General features: G+C 41.2%; 2 protein-coding genes and 1 non-coding gene across 10 annotated transcripts; 2 read left to right on the forward strand and 1 right to left on the reverse strand.

Moving 5' to 3' along the window:
- Positions 1–1,420: 1,420 nt before the first annotated feature.
- glrx5 (glutaredoxin 5 homolog (S. cerevisiae)) lies at positions 1,421–7,427 on the reverse strand. Its single transcript, XM_060915755.1, has 2 exons — positions 7,011–7,427; positions 1,421–1,761 (listed from the first exon to the last, which is right to left on the reverse strand). The coding sequence occupies exons 1-2, from the start codon at positions 7,288–7,290 to the stop codon at positions 1,589–1,591; spliced, it is 453 nt and encodes a 150-aa protein (XP_060771738.1). The 5' UTR covers positions 7,291–7,427; the 3' UTR covers positions 1,421–1,588.
- Positions 7,428–7,717: 290 nt separating this feature from the next.
- LOC132883064 (alpha-1-antitrypsin homolog) lies at positions 7,718–23,777 on the forward strand. 8 transcript variants are annotated; one of them, XM_060916215.1, is made up of 6 exons: positions 7,718–7,778; positions 14,242–14,826; positions 21,972–22,646; positions 22,728–22,998; positions 23,075–23,222; positions 23,315–23,777. In XM_060916215.1, exons 2-6 carry the CDS (start codon positions 14,730–14,732, stop codon positions 23,504–23,506), a joined length of 1,383 nt encoding a protein of 460 aa, XP_060772198.1. In that variant the 5' UTR covers positions 7,718–7,778; positions 14,242–14,729; the 3' UTR covers positions 23,507–23,777. The 8 variants fall into 8 exon arrangements, with proteins under 8 accessions (XP_060772198.1, XP_060772204.1, XP_060772200.1 ...); XM_060916218.1 differs by lacking the exon at positions 7,718–7,778 and having other exon boundaries at positions 13,199–14,352; positions 14,765–14,826; XM_060916216.1 differs by lacking the exon at positions 7,718–7,778 and adding an exon at positions 13,199–14,122.
- On the forward strand, positions 13,908–14,180 carry LOC132883919 (small Cajal body-specific RNA 13). The gene has a single exon (XR_009654419.1). It is a non-coding gene; the product is annotated as a small Cajal body-specific RNA 13 (non-coding RNA).
- Positions 23,778–25,737: the final 1,960 nt, after the last annotated feature.

A 25,737-nucleotide genomic window follows, 5' to 3' on the forward strand; every position in this document is an offset into this window, starting at 1 on the left:
GGAGTGTACGACTTATAGTTGTCCTGTGCACAGATTCTCCCACCTGAGCTGTGGATTTCTGCAGCTCCTCCAGAGTGATCATGGGCCTCTTGGCTGCTTCTCTGACCAGTGCTCTCCTTGCTCGCTCTGTCAGTTTAGGTGGACGGCCATGTCTTGGTAGGTTTGCAGTTGTGCCATACTTTTTCCATTTTTGAATGATGGATTGAACAGTGCTTCTTGAGATGTTCAGAGCTTGGGATATTTTTTTATAACCTAACCCTGCTTTAAACTTCTCCAGAACTTTATCCCTGACCTGTCTGGTGAGTTCTTTGGTCTTCATGATGCTGTTTGTTCTTCAGCGTTCTCTAACAAACCACTGAGGCCTTCACAGAACAAGTGTATTTATGCTGAGAGTAAATTACACACAGTAGGACTCTATTAACTAATTAATGACTTCTGAAGGCAATTGATTGCACCGGATTGTATTTAGAGGTATCAGAGTACAGGGGGCTGAATACTAATGCACACCACATTTTTCAGATTTTTATTTGTTTCAAATTTTGAAGACCATTTATCATTTTCATTTCACTTCACAATTATGTGCTACTCTGTGTTGGTCTATCACATAAAATCTCAATAAAAAACTTTTAAGTTCGTGGTTGTAAGGTGGAAAAATGTGAAAAAGTTCAGGGGTATGAATACTTTTGCAAGGCACTGTAGATTCTCAGCTCTTCATCACACTGTGTTTTAAACTTCTCATCTCATTATCTGTAGCCGCTTTATCCTGTTCTACAGGGTCGCAGGCGAGCTGGAGCCTATCCCAGCTGACTACGGGTGAAAGGCGGGGTTCACCCTGGACAAGTCGCCAGGTCATCACAGGGCTGACACATAGACACAGACAACCATTCACACTCACATTCACACCTACGCTCAATTTAGAGTCACCAGTTAACCTAACCTGCATGTCTTTGGACTGTGGGGGAAACCGGAGCACCCGGAGGAAACCCACGCGGACACGGGGAGAACATGCAAACTCCGCACAGAAAGGCCCTCGCCGGCCCCGGGGCTCGAACCCAGGACCTTCTTGCCGTGAGGCAACAGCGCTAACCACTACACCACCGTGCCGCCCCTTAAACATTTGTGACTCATTTAAAAGAAATATATTTGTAATATTCCTACTAGAAATGTTTGTGATGTACCTTTAATAAAACTGATTTATATTCATACTTTAAATTTATGTATTAATATTTAATTGTTCCAAATAAAAAATGTGTATTTGTAGAGAGGGAAAAAAAAAAATTCTCTATACATAAATTTGCTGTATTTAATGGGGAACAACAAAAAAAAACCCTAAAATTCTTTAGACTTTAAATGTCATTTCAAAATTTACAGCTATATCATTTGTCTAAAATTTACAGAATCAGACAAATATACAGCAATCTAAAATATTTTATTTTATTGATAAAGTACACACACAGTGTTTATCATTGATTTAAAAAAAAAAAAAAGGTCACAGGTATGGACTGATTTGTGAAGCTGCTACAAAGTCATGAACTCTCATCTGTCTCTCCCTCACACACACACACACACACACACACACACTCTCGCTCTATTTGGAGGGTGTGTGTGTATCGAGCAGTGCTGATCTGATGCCCAGTTTGTCCAGTTCCTCCACCAGGTCTCCACTCTGATGCATCTGCAGTAAAATGTCACAGCCGCCCACAAACTCTCCGTTAAAGAACACCTGAGGAATCGTGGGCCAGTTTGAGAACGTCTTCACACCTGGACAAACAACAACAAATAAATATTACAAAAACAGTGCACCACTGATCTGTGTGTAAATGTTTAAAGTGACAGTAAGGACAGAACGGTGAACACACTGTTACAGAAACATGAACAATGCCTCGTGTGTGTAAGAATTGAACGTAAACGCCCTCACACATCTGTACACAACTGATAAAACATAGTGAGGCCACGCCCACCGTGCTATGATCAGATTAGGGCGGAGTCATGGTGTTCGGTGGAGAAGAGAAAATCCACAACGTTCTGAAGATTAACGACATCAAACTGACTTAAGAGAGAGAGAGTGCTTTATCTGACCGCTGATGTTCCACCCCAGAGCTGTGGCAACACACACACACACGGGGGGCGGCGGGTTTCAGTGCCACTTCAGCCATTCTTGCTCATCCAGGGAATCAAACCAGCAACCTTTTGGTCCCAAAGCTGCTTCTCTAACCTTTAGGCTATGGTTTCCGTCATTACAGGGGATAATATTCTGCTTACTCGAGGAGGAGGAGGAGGAGGAGGGCTGCAACAGAGGTTCAGACTGTAAATGAATAAATCTAACGAGTTATCTGTAAATAAACAACTAAAACTCCACGTGCTCGGTGGTGAACAGCAGCGGAGACGCTTAAAATCGTTTCACAGTGACGCCGCTGAGAGAAACACCACGCCGTTTCATTTTCTTCATTTACTCCAACGCTCACATTTTGAGATTGAAGACAGTTACAGCTTTTACGGAGGTGAAGAACACCGGGAGGGGAGAAGATCCTTCAGAAACCCCGTGTGTAGCCGCTCTGCTCTGAAGGCTCGCAGCGGGTTAGTAATTAATAAAGTTCGGAACAGGAGAGAAGGAAACGAGCATCACGACATACAGCGCACTCTGTTCCTGCAGAGAGTACATTCCCAGTAAATTCCCAGTAAGTAAGGAATGTGTGTACGGAAGCTCCGTCCATCACTGGTGAAGTTCCTTCAGTATGAATGCGACGTTTCTCTCAAACACTCCGTTTCTCAGTCAGTCCTTTTCACCAATACTCAACAGCTCAGTACAAAAGTTTGCACCCCCCAGTTTGTGTGTGGAAACTCCCCTGCAGTGTTCAGTTTCTCTTAAATCTCTGTTTAACAAAAATCAGCAGAGGAATCGAGGAATTAAACTGTAAATGAAGGCTGTGCGCATAGACACAGCGGCTGAGTACACTCTACAATGGAAACGCATCTTGTTTTTGATTGTGTTCTGGAAATTTAACCACGGCACATCAAATGTGATTCGTTACACCCGGGAATCACCGGGACAAATCAGGAACTATTCAGCATCCCTTTCCGATTCCAGCGGAGCTCGCTCGACCACCGCGGTCTCCGTGGGTCATCACAAATACAATTATAAAATCTACTGACGAGACAACAGGAGTGGGATTGATCTCCAATGGCAATGAGGCAGCTTATCAGACCCTCCAGGATGTTGTGATTTGCAACTTCAACGCAAATTCAACCAATCCCCGTGAATTCAGGGCGGTGTTGCAATTATATCCAAATCACCGCAACTTTCCCGCAAATTTGACCAATCTCTGGCGTTGTCTTGAGGTGACGTCGACAAACTACCTTCTGCCTTACTTCCAGTGTTGCCAGATTGGGCGGTTTCAAGTGCATTTTGGTGGGTTTTGAACATATTTTGGGATGGAAAATGTCAACAGGATCTGGCAACACTGCATGTGCGAGTCAGTGTTTATGTAGGCTTAAATTCTGTTACTGAAAGTGTGTGATGTTTACAGTGAAGGACTGTGTGCACTTGACATTATTTTTTTTACTGAATACAAGAAATTAATGGATGCCAACATTTTTGCCAAAATGGTATTTTATTTTCCATTGTTTAGGCAGCTTCAGCATCATACTGTGAGATTCTGTTCAAATTGTTTTTTTTCTTCTATGAAGCCTGAGCCATTTATTTTATTAGTTTATAATTATTGTTTAATTTAGGCTACGTTTACATTACATCGAATCAGCGGATCATCAGATTAATGTTCTTAAAATGATTCGCGTTTACACTAAAACCGTTAGCCGTGCACACAGCAACACCAATACGCGGATACGCTCGGCTCCGCAGGCATCCTGCGCTCCAAATCACTCCGCCCTGAACAGCGAGTGCCCTCTGGAGGGTGCGCACTCCGGCCCTGCGCAGCTCACAGAGCGCGCGAGTGAAGCGCACGAGCAGTGATTCGGGACTGAGCCGCTGTGTGTGAGATCCCAGCGCAGATCACTTACCACTTGCAAGTGGAAGGATGGCAAGCCTAAAGACAATCATAACTACACAATGGGCAGTATTTGCATCAGTATTTGCAGTATTTTCATACTTTTATACTCTTTAATGAAAGGTGATACAAGGCGGAAGTCCGCACCGTTTTTCAGCAGTCGCGTCACATGACCAATGCCAGCGAATCAGGAAGGTGGATGTCACAGTGACGTTGTCCAATGAGACGCCAGCTAGAGCTCAGCACAGCGTATCCGCGTATTTTGAATGTTTACACAGCACCGGAGCTGACACGATCTGGATTGAATACGTGGACGCTGGCGGATTCCCGTTTCCAGGCGGTTTAATGTAAACGGACAGTGCATCCGCGAAGAAAACGAGACAGATACGGTCTAGTGTAAACGTAGCCTTAGTCTTCAGGAGAGACTGCCTGCACACAGTACTAGTATTAATAGTTTTTTTTTTCATACATGAAAGCTGAGGCATTTATATTATATTTGAAGGTAACTTCATGTTGTGCTGTGAGGTTCTCTGCACTTTAACTTTAGAACCAACAGGTGCATTTGGATAAGTAAAGCCTATTTTTCTGCATTTTTGTAGTCCTGGTAATCTTTTATATTGGTAAAGTTGTTTATAGGACCATTTCTCAGTGTCTTTGTTTTTTTAATCAATAGTTTTTCAGTAATAACTTAATATTTAACATATCACTCAATTTTAATCACAAAAAGAGAAAATCGCAACAATTTCTCGCAACTTTCACTTCCTCCCGCAATGCAATCGCAACAAAAACCTAAAAAATGCTGCAACTTTCATCGCAATTTTTTGGAAAACCCCCGCAACATCAGACATTTTAGCCCGCAACAATCACAAAAAAGGCCCGCGGAATCCTGGGGGGGACTGTCTTATAGGGACGAGGACCGCAAGCTGACTGAATGGTGTGCGGATAACAACCGGCCACTAAACATCAAAAAAGACAAAAGGAGCTTCTTATAGACTTCAGACGGTATCAGGAGGAACCCCTGCCACTGGAAATAAGGGGACAGAAGGTGGAGAGGGTCTCCAGTTTTAAGTTCCTGGGAACCCACATCAGTGAGGACCTCAAGTGGACGGTCAGCTCCACCGCTAGAGTCAAAAAGGCTCAACAGAGACTCTACAGACTCTGAGGAAGACCAACATCTTTGCAAAGCTGCTGGAGTCATTCTACAACCGCTCAGACGAGAGCATACTGACCTACTGCAGAACGGGCTGCGATGGAAACCGTTCAGCAGCAGACAGATGCCGCTTTTCCACTACCAATGCGGCTGAGTTGGGCTGAGCCGTGCCGTGCTGAGTCGGGCTGAGCCGTGCCGTGCTGAGTTGGGCTGAGTCGGGCTGAGCGGGGCTGTTGGAGTTGCATTTCGACTACAACCGCACTGAACCGTGCTGGCTGGAAGTGGGTGGACACATTGGGTGGAGTTAGTGAAAGTGGGTGGACGTCACGTGATGTCGTTAGGTGGCGCAAACAGTGACATCAGTGATCTTTTAAGCGGTAGTCTCACGACCCGGATAGTAAACAATAAACATGGAGGACATGGAGTCGTTAGTGTTGCTGGTCTTGGTGCTGTGGCTTGTTGTCACCGACAACGCGGACAGATACTGGCAAGAGCGTATAGATGAGGCGAGGCGCATAAGGCTTCAGAAATTCTCGTAATTCTTCTTCTTCCGGGTTTACGGTGTTTACAGATCCCAGCGTGCTCGCGGGGCGTGTGTGGGCATGTGAGGACACTCCTCTTCACCAATCAGTGCACAGGGGAGTGTCTCCTCATGCCCCTAGCCTCACTCGGCTCGGCTCGCTTCAGCCCCACTCCAAAACCGTGCGAGTTTTGGGTGCTGAGCAGGGCTGAAGCGAGCGGAGTCGTGCTGCTCTGAGGTAGTTGAAACGTGAGCCGTGTCGGGCTGAAGTGAGCTGAAAAAGGGTAGTGGAAAAGGGCCAAGAGCAGCCCTTCAGAGGGTATTAATACGGCACAAGATCATCAGGCTCCCCCTGGAAGTCATGTACAGATCTCACTGCCTCAGCAGAGACGATACGCTTCAGTTTCATCACCTGTTCTCACTCCTGCCATGTGGAAGACGCGACAGAGCCGGAAGGGCTGCAGCTCCAGACTCAAGAACAGCTTCGACCCAACAACCATCAGTGAACTGAACCCACACCCGTCCACCCACCACGACAACTTTACTTCAAGCGCAACAATAACTGCAGAAGTTGCTTTAAATTGTTTTATACACTTTAAATTATTTCATATTCTAGTCATTAAGTGATCACTTATTTTAACGTGTGAATGGACCGATGAGTCGAGTGAACAGGGTTCAGTTTAACTTCGTTTTAAGAGAAACACCAAGTTTCACTGTACGTTCATATGCAGCGACACTAAGGGGGTTCTGGTTCTGAACAGAGAGCTGAAAAAATAAGGTACAAAAGTCTCTCCATCTAATTCAATATTCCACTTTGTCTTAAGGGTGTGTAAACTTTTACACTCAGGCGGAACTGAATTATAATAGATTGATGTGATGGCAGTGTGTGTGTGTGTACCTTGTCTGAGCTCCTGGTCCTCCAGCACGTTGTAAGCAGTGTGTGTGTGTGTGAGTGTGTGTGTGTGAGTGTGTGTGTACCTTGTCTGAGCTCCTGGTCCTCCAGCACGTTGTAAGCAGTGTGTGTGTGTGAGTGAGAGTGTGTGTGTGTGTGTGTGTGTGTGAGAGTGAGAGTGTGTGTGTGAGAGAGTGAGTGTGTGAGTGAGAGTGTGTGTGAGAGAGTGAGTGTGTGAGTGAGAGTGTGTGTGTGTGTGAGAGAGTGAGTGTGTGAGTGAGAGTGTGTGTGTGTGTGTGTGTGAGAGAGAGAGTGTGTGTGTGTACCTTGTCTGAGCTCCTGGTCCTCCAGCACGTTGTAAGCAGTGTGTGAGAGTGTGTGTGTGAGTGAGTGAGTGTGTGAGTGAGTGAGAGTGTGTGTGAGAGTGTGTGTGTGAGTGTGTACCTTGTCTGAGCTCCTGGTCCTCCAGCACGTTGTAAGCAGTGTACTCCTCCACCCCGTGCATCCTGAGGATCTGCACCACGGCGTTGCTGAAGCCGCACATGGGCTGCGCTGGAGTTCCCTTGATGAACACCACCACCCTGTCCTTCTTCACCAGCAGCTCCAGCTTCTTCAGCACCTCTCCTGAGGATGAGGAGCAGCGGGGGCGCGCGCCTGCAGCCAGCCAATCCGCTGCGACCGAGCGCGCGCTCCACCTCAGCACACCGTTCAACAAGCGACTCATCCTCAACCACGCGCTCAGACCCGGACCCGAACCGGAACCGAACCAGACCCGAACCAGGAACTTTCTTTATTTTCCTGCTGCTGCTGAGCCACGAGCCGCCTGTCCTTCCAGAAGAGTACACCAAGCTCCGCCCCTAAACACAGAAAACAAATCTTATTGGGTCACATGGCCAGCTGCTTCTATTTCATTGGCTACCGAAAACGTCAATCATTCCGGGACCGGCTCCGTCCAGTGATCTCATCCAATGAGCACACAGCTTTATTATTATCGGTTTAAAGTCATTTAAAGAGAATATCTGTGAGTGTTTAACGCCGTGTTGCTGTAAATGTAAAAATAAATGTTGATCCTATTTTAACCAGATTCACCATGTCGGATTTTTTTTTCTTTTACATAAACATACAAAACAAGTACTTCCGGATATAGACTTAAATTTCTTCCGGTTCACCTTCTACTCCATCCGGGTTATTTTGCCGCTTCTTGTTTAAAAGGTGAGCAGGTTTGTGTTTATTTGTAACTGTACATTTTTAATATTATTTTATATGAATATTCTGCATCTTTACGGACAGTTTGAGCCGCACTGCTGCGGTATTATTGTAAAAAAAAAAATCCTTTTCGGCGGATTTAACCCTCAGTGTGTTTGTTCGGTTTTACTTCTAATATTTTTATGAGTTTATTTTGGGAAATTAATCCTTATTTTATTCATTAAACAAGATAAAACAGCATTACTTAAATTATTAACTTGGAATAATTTAATTAATTTAGACAAAAAACCCCGAGGATTAAAAACTTGTCCGCAGACTGCAGTAGAATAAGGCGGGGCAGGCTGGCTCTCTCTCTCTCTCTGTCTCTCTCTCTCTCTCTCTCTGCTCCCTCAGGGACTTTAATCTGCTTTACTGCCTCAGCAGCTACAGTACAATCATTTAATAAAGACTAAAGCAGTTATAGACATAGAATAAAAAAATACAAGAATCTGAAATATACACGTTTGAAAAGTGGATATATTTAAGGGGGAAATTAAATATATAATATAAATTAAAATAAAATATATTTTTAAAAAGTTTTTGTGATCCATGAAGGTTATGTATCGTGATATTTATCTATTGTTATATATAATTTGTCTTTATTTTCTTCAGTAAACCTTAAAGACACCAGAGTTCTGTGATAGGAAATTATTTTTATTTATTTTTAATTTAATGTCTGTTATCCCAGGAGTAATAGGGTTATACCCAGAACAAATTAGTAACAAGCTGAAAATTTCAGAATATGTTCAGAATACCTTTCGGAATAACCTACGGTGGATCAGGATATGGTGCACTCTGACATCTCTCCTGGACTGAGACAACTTTGGACTGAAGGTGTCGAATTTTGTAATAAAAAGTGCGATAAATTTTTAAGACGTTGCTTACAAAATAATTGCTTTCCTAATTCTGTCAAAAGAGATTACATATTAAAAGATTTTGAAACAGTAGAAATTAAAAAGATTAGAACTAAATATCTCTCCTTTCTAATTCCCTTCAAAGCGAAAGAAATACAGTTCAAAATTTTGAATAGAATTTACCCAACCAAAGAATTTCTTAAGAAGAAATTTAAATTTGAAACTGGTAAATGTGTGTTTTGTGAAACAGAGGAGGAGGATTTGGAACATCTTTTCTTTCAGTGTGATTTAATACAAAGATTTTGGATTGATTTTCAGGCTTGGCTACAGTCTCGGGGGATTCAGTTTGCCCCTTTATCCATTCAAGAAATTAAATTTGGAGTGTTTTTAAATAATAACAAAATTGAATATGGTATTAATAATTTACTACTTTTAGGTAAACACTTTATTCACAAATGTCGTTTTTTTAAAACTAAACCTTATGTTACACACTGGAAGAATTAGACTAGGTCGATTTTCAGATAATGTGACACCCCCAGGCATTTTTGAGTAAAAGTTGGCAAACAAACTTTTCTAAAAGTATTTTTTGTGCTGAATCCATTTTTGCTGTTTGCCAAGCTGTATCTCTTATGTGGAAGTCTGTAGAGCACAAAATCTAAGACAACCTCTAAAATTTCAGTAAATTCCGTTTTTTTAATTTTACATCATGTACAACAATAATGATCAAGTCTAGGAGGTTTATTTGTAGTGAGAATTATGGTACTTGTATGTGACAAGGACAATTGCACTTTCATTTCTTATTGTTGTCCTGAATATGTCTTCTTTTATCCCTATATTTCAAGCAGACAAATAGAAAATCTTACATTCCTGAGTCATTTCATTGAGGATGCAAGGAAACTGTTGCCATCACATCAGAGTTTGTAAATTAACTTCAAACTTATCCACAAGAACTTTAATTCAAAATAAAATCACTTTTTGCCATCATTTCTATTTCCATACAGTGTTTAAATATTGCTAATCATAGGGCTGGGCAATATATTGATATTTAAGATGTATCAAGATGGACAAGTATCTCGATATGGATTTTGAGATGTCGAATTAATCGAGAAAAAAAATTACTTTTTGGAATTACAGAGGTTTGGTCACCCTATCACTCTGTAACACCTCAAAGCACTGTTAGTTGAAAGATAAGTAGCATTTAATATTGTGCAGTAGCATTTACTTGATTGTGTTTTCACATATTTCCACTGCATGCCTTCGGTTGGCTACTCCAGCGACTTCACTCAGACTGCCCGTGCTTCGATCGCCCATGCTGCAGTAGCTTCAAAGAACATCATCACCTCCTCACAGGCATAGGTCGAGGCGAACTGGCTGACCAAACTGCAAAAGATGCTAAATTATTTGTGTGTAAGGTGTATCGGGCTCACAATGTAACCAGCGTGAACAAGGCAAGGGAACTCCTATTTGTACAGTCCCGAGCTCCAGAGAGTCTTCCACCAACCAGTGATGCACTGTCATTTCATATCCGTCGGGCACATTACCAGTCTGCTTTGTGGCGCCAAGCAAACAAGCTATATCCTGTCCTTCCTCCTCCAGAGAAAATGGGATGGAGACTGGAAGGTTCTACACTAGTGCCCATCTTGATGTCACTTCCTCCAGTCCCAGACTACTGTTTGGAACTGATCAGCTGCAGCTGCACCTCAAGATGTATGAGTGCACGATGTATGTGCAAAAAGTCCCATTTACGTTGCTCTGCTGCATGTAAGTGTAAAACAAGTGATGCAGAATGTAGCAATTGCTGAACTTTAGTTTAGTTAACTTCATTTTAAGATCATTGGCCAGGCATGATATCACAGTCTGTGGTATTTTTGCTGTTTTGTGAAAATTAGTCATATTGGAGAATCTTGTCATGTTGTTGTTTATAGTTTTATGTTAATATATGTTTATATGTTAAACCATCACCCTAGTTACATTACATAGTTACAGATCATTTATGTACATATGATTTTGATGTTCCTATATGGATGCATTCAAGTAAAAAAAAAAAATCAAAGTTCTGGAGGCGCCGTGGCTTGGTTGGCTGGGATGCCGTAACATAAATCCGGGGACCCAGGTTTGAGTCTGACCCAAGGTCATTTCCCGATCCTTCCCCATCTCTCTCTCCCAATCATTTCCTCTCGCCCTCTAAATGTCCTACATAAAGGCAAAAAAGACCAAAAAAAAAAAATATATATATATATATATATATATATATATATTTGGTCTTTTATTTATATATATATATATATATATATATATATATATATATATATATATATAAATGGATAAAAAGTTCAGTGTTCACCAAAAATATTCTGAGATAAATATTATGTATTTTAAATATTAGCCTATGTTTGTTTTCTGTACCCAATAAATCTTCTGTCGCAATTTAAGATTTTATTTTTGAGCCAGAGCTGAGAAATGTGTTTATTTTTTTAGCCTATGAGACTGCCACTCTACTGAGTTACAAATAAAAAGACTGCCTAAATGGATTCAGCAGAAATAATTACCCTTTATATAGTCTATTATATAGTCTATAAACTCAAGACCACGAATTTTATAATTTAATATGGTAATTTGGACCACACACACTACCTAAAGTCTGTTTTTGAGAGTTCCTTTCACCCAATTGAAGCCAAATTTTGTACTTATTTAGCCAAGAGGTATATGCAACTTTCTGCTATTTTACTTTTTTCATACTGTACAACATTGAAGAGTTTTATATTGAAATACTCGAAATATGCAAATTATATGCAAATGTGCCCTCTACTGGGCTCCACGTATGAGATACAGCTTGGCAAACAGCAAAAATGGATTCAGCGCAAAAAATACCTTTAGAAAAGTTTGTTTGCCAACTTTTACTCACAAATGCCTGCAACTCCTTATTTAAGCCCCTTTTTGCAATTCTGACCCAGTCTAAATGACCTCAAGCTTTTTGCCAAATCTTTAAAGTTAGTTGAAAATAAGGATGTTGGTTATTTTATATCCTTTTTGGATGACTTTGATTTACTCGATTAACATATGTAAAGATAGTTAAGTAGCCCTTTTCTTGTTCATATTTTTTACTTTATTGCTATGTGTGTGTTTTACTACTTTGATGTTTTTGGATCTGTATATATATATATATGGTGCTCTATTTGTTTGTATTTTGAATGTTTTGGGAAATTAAAAAAAAAAAAAAACGAAAAAAAAAAAACCCTTTAGGAATAACATGCTAAAAGTCCCTGGAAATCCCCCTTGTGCTCTCTGAGAAATTCAAGAAGGCGTCCAAAATGGCCGCCAAATGGAGATCTGCCCATATCTCAGGCCCAAAACAAAATATTAATGCAATTAAAAGGTCAGAATATATGTTTTGTAGGGTAGGAGAGTAAATTCCAACATGTGTGTATTAATTACATTGTGTATTAACATTATATAATAACAATGTACACATTATTATAACAGTATATTTGTGTATAGTGTGGATCCATTGGTTACTCGTTCACTCCGTGTCATCCTATTCTGTTCACAAAACAACAAACACAATTACTAGGGGTTGGAGCACTTATTTTCATTAATATTAAAGTAAATTGGTGGTGTAAAATGAAAAATGGCATGTTAAAAGGTCATGCTGAGTTCAGTCATTTTTAAAAGGTCATGCTGAGTTTAGTCATTTTTTGTCCGAACACACTGGCGTTGCTAGTAGTAAAGACTGGCGCTAGAAACTCAAAGATTATTTTTTTCCACCCTTAAACAAGCTTGAATAAATTCCCTACTTCATTGATGGTACAACAAAGATCCAAGCATTACAACTGAGGCACTGAGAAGTGTTTAAGTCTACTCATTGTTTATAAGCAAGAGCTTTTATTGAGGCAGACCTTTTTGTCATGAAAGTCGCTGGAATGTTGAAGAAGTGTACTGAAACAGCTTGCCATTGTAGTTTTAGAAGATAGAGTTCTCAAATTTAATTTCCCTTTAATATTTTATCAAAGCTTAAAGATGCACTAAATATTAAGGAAATTAATGTCTAATTGTTGTCTTACATTATGTTCATGTATGTAGGTAGCCTACTAAGCTAATCTGTCAATCATGTCAACCATCAAATTCCATGTAATTTCCACATTAATGACCTTGTAATCTTGGTTAGTTTTAATTTTAACAGTGTGACAATGGTGAATTTGCATTGCTTGTATGAGAGAACGTATAATTTAACATTTTAATTGCATTTATATTATGTTTTATCCCTGAGATATTGAAAAATCTCCAATTGGCGGCCATTTTGGACGCCATCTTGAATTTCTCAGAGAGCACAAGGTGGATTCCCGGGGACTTTTAGTATGTTATTCCTGAGGGTATTCTGAACATATTCTGAAAAATTCAGCTTGTTACTAATTTGTTCCGGGTTGGACTCAGTTTTGAGCTAATGCTCTTGGGCTATGTGATTGAAGGGCCTGATGGAGCCGTGACCCAAGGCACATTCCTGTCGCATTGTAAGTAAGCAATCATGACTAATTAATTCAACAACAGCAATATTATTTAATTAAGTCCAAAAAAAATCTGCCTCAGTAACAGGCTTAAACACGTCCATATTTGTGGGAAATCCAGATGCTGGTAGAGCGTTCCACATCCTACTTGCTGTAGGATTGCGGGAAGAGAGACGGAGTCTGGTGTTCGACTGTGGTCCGATCCCGGCGTATGAGTGGCCCCTCCCACTCGATCAGTTCCTGTAGGCAATACTCCACTCAGCTGGACAGATGGTTGCAGAGAGTGATGATGGTAGAACAGATACAGTGAAGCGATGCTTGTTTGTTTCTCCTGTGCTTCAGTGGGAAGATGCCTGGCTTACAGGAGTCATCAGTGTTTAAAAGGTGGAGAGATTTCCTCTTCATGCCGCGGGTCCTGCTCCGCTCGTACTGGGGAAGTTCAGCTCGACTCTACTCTGTGACACGGCGAGTGTAGGCCACGTAAAGGGTGATGTGAGCTTGTAAGGGAAGGAGATTTCTTGTATGACCCAAGAGGTATCTCCTCCTCACCGAGCCCATGGCCGGGTGATGGTGAGCAGGGTTGCGCTCTGCACAGGGAATTCTCAATTAATTAATTACAGAAAATAAAGCAGCTGAATGAGGAGAAGGATGAACAGTGACAGCTGTTACACATTCAGACTTTAACATTCATCCAGTTCCTTGATGTGTGAGGGAGGGAGACGGGGAGGTGTGTGTGTGTGTGCACGCAGCTCCTGCTCCTGCTCCGGTCTCTGACTCGTGGCCGTGATCTTGCAGGACTGCGCAGAGAACCAGAAGAAGAAAAGGCGGAGCTCTGGAGATTCGGAGTTTTTCCGTGCGATATTTTTCTGACACTCTGAACCCTGTTTGTTCCACGGAGGTGACGGTTCTCCTCGTACCCTCACTCTTCTACAGGCAGGCAGAGAAAAACTCAGCAGTGAGATATTGTCTGTGAGGACGAGCTCGCCTTTCAGACACTTCACACTGACACACTGCTCGCTCTCTGCACTCAGATTCACACTAAAACTCTAAACTCTGTTTCTTTTCTCTGTGCAGGGTAAAGTGCTGATGTGTAACATGCTGTTTGCTCTTCAGTCTCCTCTCCAGCTGGATCTTCAGACTTGAACACTGGAAAAACTCCACGTTAAAGAAATATCGTAAATGAAGGTTGTACAGCTTCTAACCCTAGTACTGAAAACCTCAGGATCATTTTTGCCTGTATTTTAACAATAACTTCTCTTAAGGCGACTCATTTTAGATTTTTCAGATCACGGATCCGCTGACGGCAGTTAAATACTACCGCTAGAAAAATAAAAAGTCTGTGTGTATTTTTATTTTAAACGCCGAAACATACAAAAAGAAATGTAAAAAAAAAAAAATAGTCACATTTTTCTTGTAACAGCACAGTATCCCTGGTACTAGGTCATATTTCTTTAAGTAAAAAGTATTAGAATCGCAAATACAAACGACAGTGTGTGTTGTATATATCCACTTCAGCCGAGTCCGAAAACGAAACTATTTACGACATTTGGATATTCACTTGAATGTTTTTATGGTATTTACGACCGCTTTACGACAGTGTCAACCTCGTGCTGACCATGGCAACGCTGACAGCGTGGATTCCGAGCTATCGCCTCAACTGTATGTAAGCATAAAGTGTTGTAAAGAAATATATGTATATATGTGTGTGTGTGTGTGTGTGTGTGTGTGTGTATGTATGTAAAGTGTGTCTCTTGAATTTAAATTATTTTATCATCTTAATCCGACATTGAAATTTTGCCATGCAAAAAAAAAATTGGACAAGGACGCTTTTTTTTTTTTTATTTTTATTTCGACCGACATCAAAAATATGTTGAAAAAATCCTTGAACCTAAAGATAAAAAATGGGTGGCCTTACAGCATCTGAAAAAATGGATGAAAATAATCCCAATAACACCAGGAAAGGCCTCGCTGTACGTTTTGTCAGTCTCTTATTGTTCTGCAAAAGTAAACATCCAAAATATCTTCTTACAGCTGGACGGCGTTTCGATTTCATAAAGCCTGTGAAATTTAGTTGCGTCTGAAATGTGGTGATTGTGATATCTGTTTATTTCTGTAATATCTCACACAATATCAGGCCATTCTGTGGCTGGGAAGTTATTTAATTTGAGGGGATTAAAGCAAATAATGTGCATGAAATCACTCACTTGGCGCAGTCAAGCAGACAGAGGAAGTCCGTGTGCGCATGCGCAGGTTTACCTTCTTCTTCTTTTGGGTTTTACAGCAGCTGGCATCCACAGTGTTGCATTACTGCCATCTACAGGTTTCCCTTTGAGCGTGCACTGACAGTTCCATCATTCTGTCGCTAAACGAACAGCTGATCACACCAAGGTGCTCGCTGAGCGCCCATATTTATTAGTTTGGTCCTGCGTTTCCTTTCCTTCGTATAGAACATAACATCTTTTCTTCTCACTTTCTTTCCCTTACTGTCGTCGCTCTTTCACGTTTCATTCGCACACTCACGCCCTCCATTTTTCTCTCCTGTTTCAAATTTGTATCCCACAATGCCTTGCATGAACGGGGAAAGCCCACCACGGGATGTGATGCATGACGTAGTATCTTGAATTGGGTCATGGTGAAGCAGGAAAAAATAGCGGAGAATTTAGAGCCATGTGGAGATAAATTCATTAATTGTTCTATTTTTAAAAAACTAATAAAATTTGAAGACTGTGATTCGAATTCAGTAGCTTTCGGTCACTAAACAAAAATAATTGTGTGTCGGGGAAAATCTTTTTATGACCTACACTTGAAAAATGTGAAAGGCAGGACAGCTTTAACAAATCTGTATGATTTTACCTGGATTTTATTCTTCAAATCTTTGTTCTTTTTACAGCAAAACTGTGTTCAGAATGAACATTTAATTAAATAAATAAATGTATTTTCAAAACAGTGTGTGTTTGTGGTCAGAAGTTTACATATATGAATGTCATGGCACTGTTCTGCTTTGTGTGTGAGCTGTTCTTTTTCTGCGGCGGACCGATTGATTTGTACAGCGTTCATCCTTCATAAAATATTTGGTGCTCAATTTTTAATTTCTTTTGAATTTTCTCTGAATGACACAGGGTCAAAGATATCCATACATTATTTATCTGGGCAAAGTGAAACTCGCCAAGAGACATTTAACCAAATACTGTGTGCTGTATGTATACTTTTGACCCGTTGTTGATTTTAAGAAATCCCAAAATAAATTAAAACTTTTTTTTCACAACTTTTTTTTTTTCTCAGTTCAAAGAACTATGACCTGTCCTTGTACGTAACCGTGTGTGTGCACAGTGCTCTCCACAATTATTGTGTTCCCTCCCCGCTCCCAAAAAAAAAACTTTTTGGTGAAGTTGCTTCATCTCACATTGAGAAAAATCCAAATTTTAATTGAAATAAATTTGTTCAGAGAAAAACATCCCTCAAGAAATATATTTTCAACAAAAACATGTCACCCCTGTAAATGACACTGAACACAATGTACCTGCAGCATGTCTCCCATTTAAATTGTACATGTGTGAGTTGATTGGCGTGTGTAGGAACTTTCAAGCTGTAATCCATGACTTCCTGATTAACTGGGGAACAAATATGAGGCGACACAGAGGCCAAATTCCCTCAACATCACCATGGGAAAGATAAGAGACACACAAACCCACTGAGGGAGAAGTGTGTTGACCTTCATAAGTCAGGGAATGGGGATAAAAAACAGCTCCCCACCTGAAAATGTCCATTTCCTATGTCCTGTTAGGGCAATAATAAAAAAGTGGACACCAACTGGAACTGTTCCACACTCACCTGGAAGAGGAGCCGAGTTTATTTTACCCCACGGACAGTGAGGAGGGTAAGAGAGGCAAAAAATCCTCAAGGATCACTGTTGGTGAATTACAAGAAAAAGTAAACTCTTGGTGTTTCCGAGTCTCTAAAACTACCGTCAGACTCCACCTCCATACCAACAGATTATTTGGAAGGTTCCAGAAAAAAGTCTTTTCTGTCAGGTAACCACAAACATAAGCACCTGAAGTTTGCGAAAGGCAACAACAACTTTGACTGGAACTGTGTTCTCTGGTCTGATGGAACAAAAATGGAGCTTTTAGTGATAAACACTCGTGGTGGGTTTGGAGTAAAAAGAAGGACGGCTATAATGAAAAGAACCCGATCCCAACTGTAAAATATGGTGGAGGTTCTGTGATGAATTGGGGCTGTTTTTCCTCCAAAGGCCCTGAAACCTTGTTAGGGTCAATGGTACACCACCAGATGGCATGAGGAAGAGCCACGCAGATGGCCAACAGATGGCATCACTCAGCAAGTCAGTTGTCACTGCGGGGGAACTTCCATACCTGTCAAGTCTGTGGCACTTTTTCTGCACTACTTGGCATCAGGTCTGGAGGTCCAGAGAGACAACACAATGGGGGCATGACATCATTTGTCTTACCTTACTGCACAAGGCATGTCATTAGGAGAGGAGAATAAGAAAGCCTTGTGGTGATGGAGTAAATTCAACAGCAGCAGGTCTGAGAAGCTGGAAGTTGCTAGCAGGAACTTTACACACAGGTGGTTTGCATTTGATGGTCACAGCCTTGCTGAAGCTCTGGGTAACGGCAGGCTGAGTGGGTGTCCAGGCAGCCCTATTTAGGGAGAGCACTGCCTGTCCAGGAAAGGGAAGCCCCTAGAAAAGGTGGGGTAAAGAAAGCTTACCCAGTCCTTACCTGGCTGGCTCACCGCGGCAAGCAGATCTCCATGATGGCGGTAGAAAGATGAAGAATATGAAGTTGATAGTCGGGACTTGGAATGTCCAGACTGTGTTGGACAATGATAAGAGACCTGAGGTGTACAACAGTTCTGATCACCAAGGAACTAGATCGCTACAGCATCGACATTGCTGCACTCCAAGAGACAAGTCTTGAAGGTCAAGGACAAGTGCAAGAGCGTGAATAAACCTCCTGGAGTAAGAATATAGACAGAAGAAAAAAATGCAGGAGTTGCTTTTGCTGTTTCGAATAAGATAGCTGGCAAACTGCCATCACTACACAGTGTCTCCATCAGTAAGAGTCTGGAATGTCATTATTTATCTTCATCTCCCACTCAGATGCCAATCCATCATCAAGTCATGATTTAAGTTCATTTTGTTGAAGCACTGCAAACATGAGGATAACGGTTTGCTCCGGATATTCTGAAGCAGTGAAAAAAACAGGTGCTGTTTAGCTTAGGCATTTTAAATACTTTTGTCTTTAGCATCAGGAATGAGGTTTAACAGCATCTCACTGCGGGGGTTGAGGGTTAGGTTTGGAGTTACGTCCACAGTTGCTGTAATTCTTTGTAATCTAATCGTGTTTCAAAAAACACACATTTAACTATCATCCTTGTAAGAGTAAAATATTGATTGTTCAAAGTTCTCTCAGTTTGGAAGAAAAAAGCCTGTGTGTGGGAGGGGATCAGTGTTTACTGTTTAATTCTATGATAAATGATTCTTAAAATCTCCTCTGCTTTGGTCTAACTCTCAACCCTGACACACATTCATCTCCAGCATGGCCGTAGAGTCAGGAACCAGTGAGGGTAAAACTACATGTGCATTATTTCTGTTTTAATTTTTAAAATTATTTATAAAATATGATTTACAAGTTCACTCTTGGACGCTACACACTTTCTCACACCTCTTTTTTTCTCTACTTATGTGGATTTTGCTCAACATACAGTGGTGCTTGAAAGTTTGTGAACCCTTTAGAATTTTCTGTATTTTTGCATAAATATGACCTAAAACATCATCAGATTTTCACACAAGTCCTAAAAGTAGATAAAGAGAACCCAGTTAAACAAATGAGACAAAAATATTATACTTGGTCATTTATTTATTGAGGAAAATGATCCAATATTACATATCTGTGAGTGGCAAAAGTATGTGAACCTTTGCTTTCAGTATCTGGTGTGACCCCCTTGTGCAGCAATAACTGCAACTAAACATTTGCGGTAACTGTTGATCAGTCCTGCACACCGGCTTGGAGGAATTTTAGCCCGTTCCTCCATACAGAACAGCTTCAACTCTGGGATGTTGGTGGGTTTCCTCACATGAACTGCTCGCTTCAGGTCCTTCCACAACATTTCCATTGGATTAAGGTCAGGACTTTGACTTGGCCATTCCAAAACATTACCTTTATTCTTCTTTAACCGTTCTTTGGTAGAACGACTTGTGTGCTTAGAGTCATTGTCTTGCTGCATGACCCACCTTCTCTTGAGATTCAGTTCATGGACAGATGTCCTGACATTTTCCTTTAGAATTCACTGGTATAATTCAGAATTCATTGTTCCATCAATGATGGCAAGCCATCCTGGCCCAGATGCAGCAAAACAGGCCCAAACCACGATACTACCACCACCATGTTTCACAGATGGGATAAGGTTCTTATGCTGGAATGCAGTGTTTTCTTTTCTCCAAACATAACACTTCTCATTTAAACCAAAAAGTTCTATTTTGGTCTCATCCGTCCACAAAACATTTTTCCAATAGCCTTCTGGCTTGTCCACGTGATCTTTAGCAAACTGCAGATGAGCAGCAATGTTCTTTTTGGAGAGCAGTGGCTTTCTCCTTGCAACCCTGCCATGCACACCATTGTTGTTCAGTGTTCTCCTGATGGTGGACTCATGAGCATTAACATTAGCCAATGTGAGAGAGGCCTTCAGTTGCTTAGAAGTTACCCTGGAGTCCTTTGTGACCTCGCTGACTATTACACGCCTTGCTCTTGGAGTGATCTTTGTTGGTCGACCACTCCTGGGGAGGGTAACAATGGTGTTGAATTTCCTCCATTTGTACACAATCTGTCTGACTGTGGATTGGTGGAGTCCAAACTCTTTAGAGATGGTTTTGTAACCTTTTCCAGCCTGATGAACATCAACAACGCTTTTTCTGAGGTCCTCAGAAATCTCCTTTGTTCGTGCCATGACACACTTCCACAAACATGTGTTTTGAAGATCAGACTTTGATAGATCCCTGTTCTTTAAATAAAACAGGGTGCCCACTCACACCTGATTGTCATCCCATTGATTGAAAACACCTGACTCTAATTTCACCTTCAAATTAACTGCTCATCCTAGAGGTTCACATACTTTTGCCACTCACAGATATGTAATATTGGATCATTTTCCTCAATAAATAAATGACCAAGTATAATATTTTTGTCTCATTTGTTTAACTGGGTTCTCTTTATCTACTTTTAGGACTTGTGTGAAAATCTGATGATGTTTTAGGTCATATTTATGCAGAAATATAGAGAATTCTAAAGGGTTCACAAACTTTCAAGCACCACTGTATTCTCATTGGTTCCAGATGTTTTGGAGACACTGCATGATTCATGCACATGTCCAAGTAAAGCGTTGAAAAAAAAATAAGCATGAAAGCACAATGTTTCAGAAACACATTTTCATCCTGTTTTTATTTATACTGAGTTTACAGTATGTCGTGCATCAAATGAACTACGCATTGCGACAATCTTTTTTGTTCACGTCATGCTTCCAGGATATTCTTCAGATTTGTTTTATTATTCAGCATTTTTAAATTCAGATATTAACTTCTCCTATGTGTTATTGGTGAGATTTGCTCATATGGTGTCTGTGAACAGCAGCCTCTTCAGCGTAGAAGCTGAAATCTCCTGACTCAGCTGTAAACACATTGCATCACTGTGCCGTAGCCGATTGGACTCCAGAATGTAATGTTAGGTCACTGGTTAAAGTGTAATCGGTCGTGTGGAGCTGATGCTGAGGGTATAAACTGGAGAGAATCCATGCTAAGTGTCTCCTATTGGACAAGACACCAGTGGTAAGTAGTTTAGAAGATTTGAAATGAGTTTTCAATTCATCCAAAACAGGTTAATTTATAACAGATATTGTGAGCTTTGTAGGAAACAAAGCCTAGTGTTCTAAAAATTATATCGATTTATGAATTTTATTTATTGTACTGCTTTGTTTGAACCATCAAAGACTCACGTGCAGCTGTTTGAGGTTTTTAACACCGCTGATCAGAACATCGTTCAACATGAAGACTTTATTCTGATTTTGATTGATTGATTGATTGCTTGATTGATTGATTGATTGATTGATTGCTTGATTGATTGATTGATTGTCACGTCTCATTTTAGACCTCTATAAACACGTTTAGTTTTCAGTGCTGCTGTATGATGAGACAGAACTGTGCCAAGGAATATAATCATTCTAATTCTGTATGATTGTGGCTTGTGATAAGTAAATTCAGGATTTCCCATCTAAACCTGACAAAAAGAGAAATACTAATCCGAATTGTGAGATCAAAAATGTTTTCTGTAACTGATGCTAAGAAGCTAGTTTAGAGCTTAAATACATTTTTCATTTCCTGTCTTATGATAAAAAGCTTAAATGCTTAGCAGATGTTTGTGTAGTTTAAGTTTAGTTCAGCAGAATATTTAATAGCGGAGTTTTATGCTTCAAATCCGTTTAATTCAACTGTATTCAGCTCCTGCTTGACTGATTGGTTGAGGTTTATATTGAAGGCTTGGTTTTAGGTCTGCGAGTGTAACACGTAACAGTGTGTGATTGAGGCTTGAGATAAGCAAATGACTTTCCTCCTAATCCTGACAAAAGGTTAGAATCCTAAACCTTAATAATGTCTCAATCAAACCCTGTGGGATCTCTGTATTATTCATGATTAAGTTTCTTTGTTGAAAGACGGACCTTTTTCCACCAACAGAAAAACATACAGTACTTCCTCTCAAATACACCGAGTTGAATTCCATTCCTCTGTACAGGCTGTAAAATGTGGCGAAAGATCCAGTGGTGTTTGACCTTTGCCTTCCTGCTGATGGTGGCTTTGGCTGACCACCAGGAGAGCCATGATGGAGAACATTCAGCAGCTCACCATCTCCGCCATGGCGTGAATGAACCCCCCTCCCGTGACAATGGAGAAGGCAAGATATGCAGCAAAATCTTATCTAAGAATGCTGACTTCGCCTTCACCCTGTACAATAAACTCTCCAGCCACACAGGTGCCAAAGGCAAGAACATCTTCTTCTCTCCACTGAGCATCTCCTTGGCTCTGTCCCTGCTGGCTCTGGGTGCCAAGGGTGAGACCCACTCACAAATCTTCAGCACTCTGGGCTACAGTTCCTTCACAGAGGATCAGGTCAATGAAGCCTATGAGCACCTGCTGAACACACTGGACCAAAGCAACGAGGCTGCGCTGCTGGAGATAGGTGGTGGTCTGGCTGTCCGAAAAGGCTTCAAACCTCTCGACAAGTTTCTAAAAGATCTTCAGCGCTTCTACAATGGAGAAGCCTTCAGTGTGGACTTTTCCAAACCTGAAGTTGCTGTCCAAGAGGTCAACAAGTTCATTGCCAAGAAGACCAATGACACCATCACTGACATACTCAAGAGCCTGGACCAAGATACCATCCTGGTGCTCATCAACTACATTTATTTCAGAGGTATGTTCCAGAAAAAATTTATCACTTTCTGATTTCAGTTATTGCATAAGCGCCAAATCTTAAACCATCGAGTCTTCTTAGGTAAATGGGAGAAGCCCTTTGATGTAGAGCGCACACACAAAGCCGACTTCCACGTGGATGAGAACACCAAGGTGACTGTGGACATGATGCAGAGGACTGGACGCTATGACTTCTACTATGATTGGACTAACTTCACCTCTGTCATCAAACTGCCCTACAAAGGCAACACCTCCATATTGATCGTTCTGCCTGATGAGGGAAAACTGGAGGAGGTGGAGAAACACCTCAGCAAGGAAAGCCTCAAGTACTGGCAAGACAAACTCTTCAGAAGGTAAAAAAAATAAACTTTTTTTCTTCAAACATTATAATCTATTATATAATTCTCTAATAATGTTTCTATTCTTCAGCTCTGTAGACCTTTCCTTGCCCAAGTTCTCCATTTCTGCCTCCTCTTCCCTTGAGAACACTTTGAAGGAACTGGGCATCATTGATGCATTCTCTGACCATGCAGACTTCTCAGGGATAAGTGTGGAGACCAAGCTGAAGGCTACTAAGGTTTGTTGAGAAATCAGTGAGTTAATCCTTCCACAAAAGACAGTTTTTGACATGCTCAAAACCTCTCATGCATGTGTGAAACTTCTCCACAGGTTGTCCACCAGGCAGTCCTCAAGGTTGATGAGAGAGGAACTGAAGCGGCTGGTGCCACCACTATAGAGATCCTGCCCATGTCACTGCCAGGCATCTTGAACCTCAACAGACCCTTCCTGGTCTTTATTGTGGACGAAAGCACCAAGAGCCTCCTCTTCGTGGGCAAGATCAGCAACCCTACTGAACAATAAGTTAGATCCCATCCAATCTAGAAAATGCTATGGCTGAAGAGCAAGTATTTAGCAGTTAGTACTTTCATTCCAGGACTGGATTTAAAGAAATGCACTACAGTTCCATTCAGGCCCCATATGATCACTGTACAAACAAAACGTGATGAAGAAAAGGAGGATTTTATTTAAACCTGCACGTTGCCTCTCTCTCGATGTTTCTGATCAACACGACACTGATTTAAAAAAAAAAAAACTTGCGAGTATGAATTGCAATAAACATTTACAAATAAAAGTGACTCATTGTTTTCTTTTATAATGTATTATTTGTTTATGTACTCTATTAGTCAAAGAGATGAAACATGATAAAATGACGTTAAACCTGGCGAGGTCTGCAGTGTCACACATGACATAAAATATCATCCATATTGCTCGATAACTGGGAATTCTTTGGCACTAAGTGTTGAAGGCTCATTGATTCGCATGGGGTGAAAAAGTTAATGGTGTCTAAAACAGAAAGGTGTCAGCATTCACTTTTTCAGCAGTTCCTGCTACAGTAGCTCTTCTGTGGGATTGGACCATATGGACTAGCCTTCATGCCCCATGTGAATTAATGAGCCTTCAACACTCATGAGCCTATCGCTGATTCACCGGTTGTCCTTCTTTGGACTACCTTTGTTCGGTACTAACCACTGCATACCGGGAACACCCCACAAGATTTGCCATTTTGGAGATGCTCAGACTCCGTCATCTCGCCATCATAATTTGGCCCTGGTCAAAGTCACTCAGATCCTTACACTTGCCCATTTTTCCTGCTTCCAACAAGTCAACTACAAGAACTGACTGTTCTCATGCTGCCTAATAAACCCCATGACTTGACAGGTGCCACTGTAATGAGATAATGAATGTGTGACAGCGAGGGTGTGGTCAAACATTGGCTGTGAATAGCGAAGAGTAACATGTGATGAGGTACACCTGTGTCTAATTACTGGCTGTCTATTAATGTGTGTCTGTGTGTCTTTCAGACAGCCAGTACACAGAGAGAGAGAGTGCTGTATCAGTGCGTGCGTCTGCCTGCCTGCCCGCCCGCCCCTCTCTCTGTGCGTGAACATTAAAATCACTGAAAAGTGTAGAAAAAATAAAAACCACACCTTGAATTGCAGTGCCTGTCTCCAGTTCCTCATTACCCACTCTGCTAAAATTGTTATGCTGGTGCTGAAACCCAGGACTTGAGGAACAAACACTGCCATGGAGTCCAAACCAGTCAGGGAGCTCCTCCAGACCCTCACCACTGACCTCCAATGCCAGTACCAAGAGCTTCTTGCACTGTCCAACGAGCAGGAGCAGCACTTCCAGGCCCTGTGCGAGGCCCAGGTGAAGGACCGACAGGTGATACGGAGCTTGGTCTAGTCAGCGGCTACTCCAGCAGTCGCTCCTGTTATGATTGGCTATGTACCCAAATCCTTTAAACTAGCAGTTATCAAACCCCTGATTAAAAAACCTGACCTTGATCCCTGTCAGCTGTCCAATTATCGGCCAATATCAAACCTCCCCTTTATCTCCAAGATCCTTGAAAAAGCTGTGGCACAGCAGTTATGCTCATATTTACATAGGAATAACATCCATGAAATGTATCAGTCAGGATTTAGACCTCATCATAGCACAGAGACAGCACTGGTTAAAGTAGTAAACGACCTACTGTTGGCGTCTGATCAGGGCTGTGTCTCGCTACTTGTGTTGCTTGACCTTAGTGCAGCATTTGATACCATTGATCATTCCATTCTTCTGGATAGACTAGAAAATGTTGTGGGAGTTAAGGGAATGGCCCTCTCCTGGCTCAGGTCTTATCTAACTGATCGTTATCAGTATGTTGATGTAAATGGTAATATTTCTAGATGTACCGAGGTAAAGTTTGGTGTTCCACAAGGTTCTGTTTTGGGTCCACTGCTTTTTTCTCTATATATGTTACCTCTGGGCGATATTATTCGTAAACATTGTATTAGTTTCCACTGTTATGCTGATGACACACAGTTGTATGTCTCTGCAAAACCTGATGACAGACACCAGCTTAATAGAATTGAGGAATGTGTTAAGGACATTAGACACTGGATACTTATTAATTTCCTTCTGCTTAACTCTGACAAGACTGAAGTACTTGTGCTAGGACCACATACAGCTAGAAGTAAGTTTTCTGATTACACAGTGACTCTGGATGGCCTTTCTGTTTCTTCACGTGCAGCAGTAAAAGACCTCGG

The sequence above is a fragment of the Neoarius graeffei genome, chromosome 3, assembly GCF_027579695.1.
Source record: "Neoarius graeffei isolate fNeoGra1 chromosome 3, fNeoGra1.pri, whole genome shotgun sequence".
In the NCBI taxonomy this organism is placed as follows: domain Eukaryota; kingdom Metazoa; phylum Chordata; class Actinopteri; order Siluriformes; family Ariidae; genus Neoarius; species Neoarius graeffei.

Coding starts and splice junctions, on each gene's coding strand:
- glrx5 (XM_060915755.1), bottom strand. CDS start 7,290: ATGAGTCGCTTGTTGAACGGTGTGCTGAGGTGGAGCGCGCGCTCGGTC. Junction 1,762..7,010: donor GGACCAGGAGCTCAGACAAG/GTACACACTCAC, acceptor TTGTTTGTCCAG/GTGTGAAGACGTTCTCAAAC.
- LOC132883064 (XM_060916215.1), top strand. CDS start 14,730: ATGTTTTTATGGTATTTACGACCGCTTTACGACAGTGTCAACCTCGTG. Junction 22,999..23,074: donor CAAGACAAACTCTTCAGAAG/GTAAAAAAAATA, acceptor TCTATTCTTCAG/CTCTGTAGACCTTTCCTTGC. Junction 23,223..23,314: donor CCAAGCTGAAGGCTACTAAG/GTTTGTTGAGAA, acceptor ACTTCTCCACAG/GTTGTCCACCAGGCAGTCCT.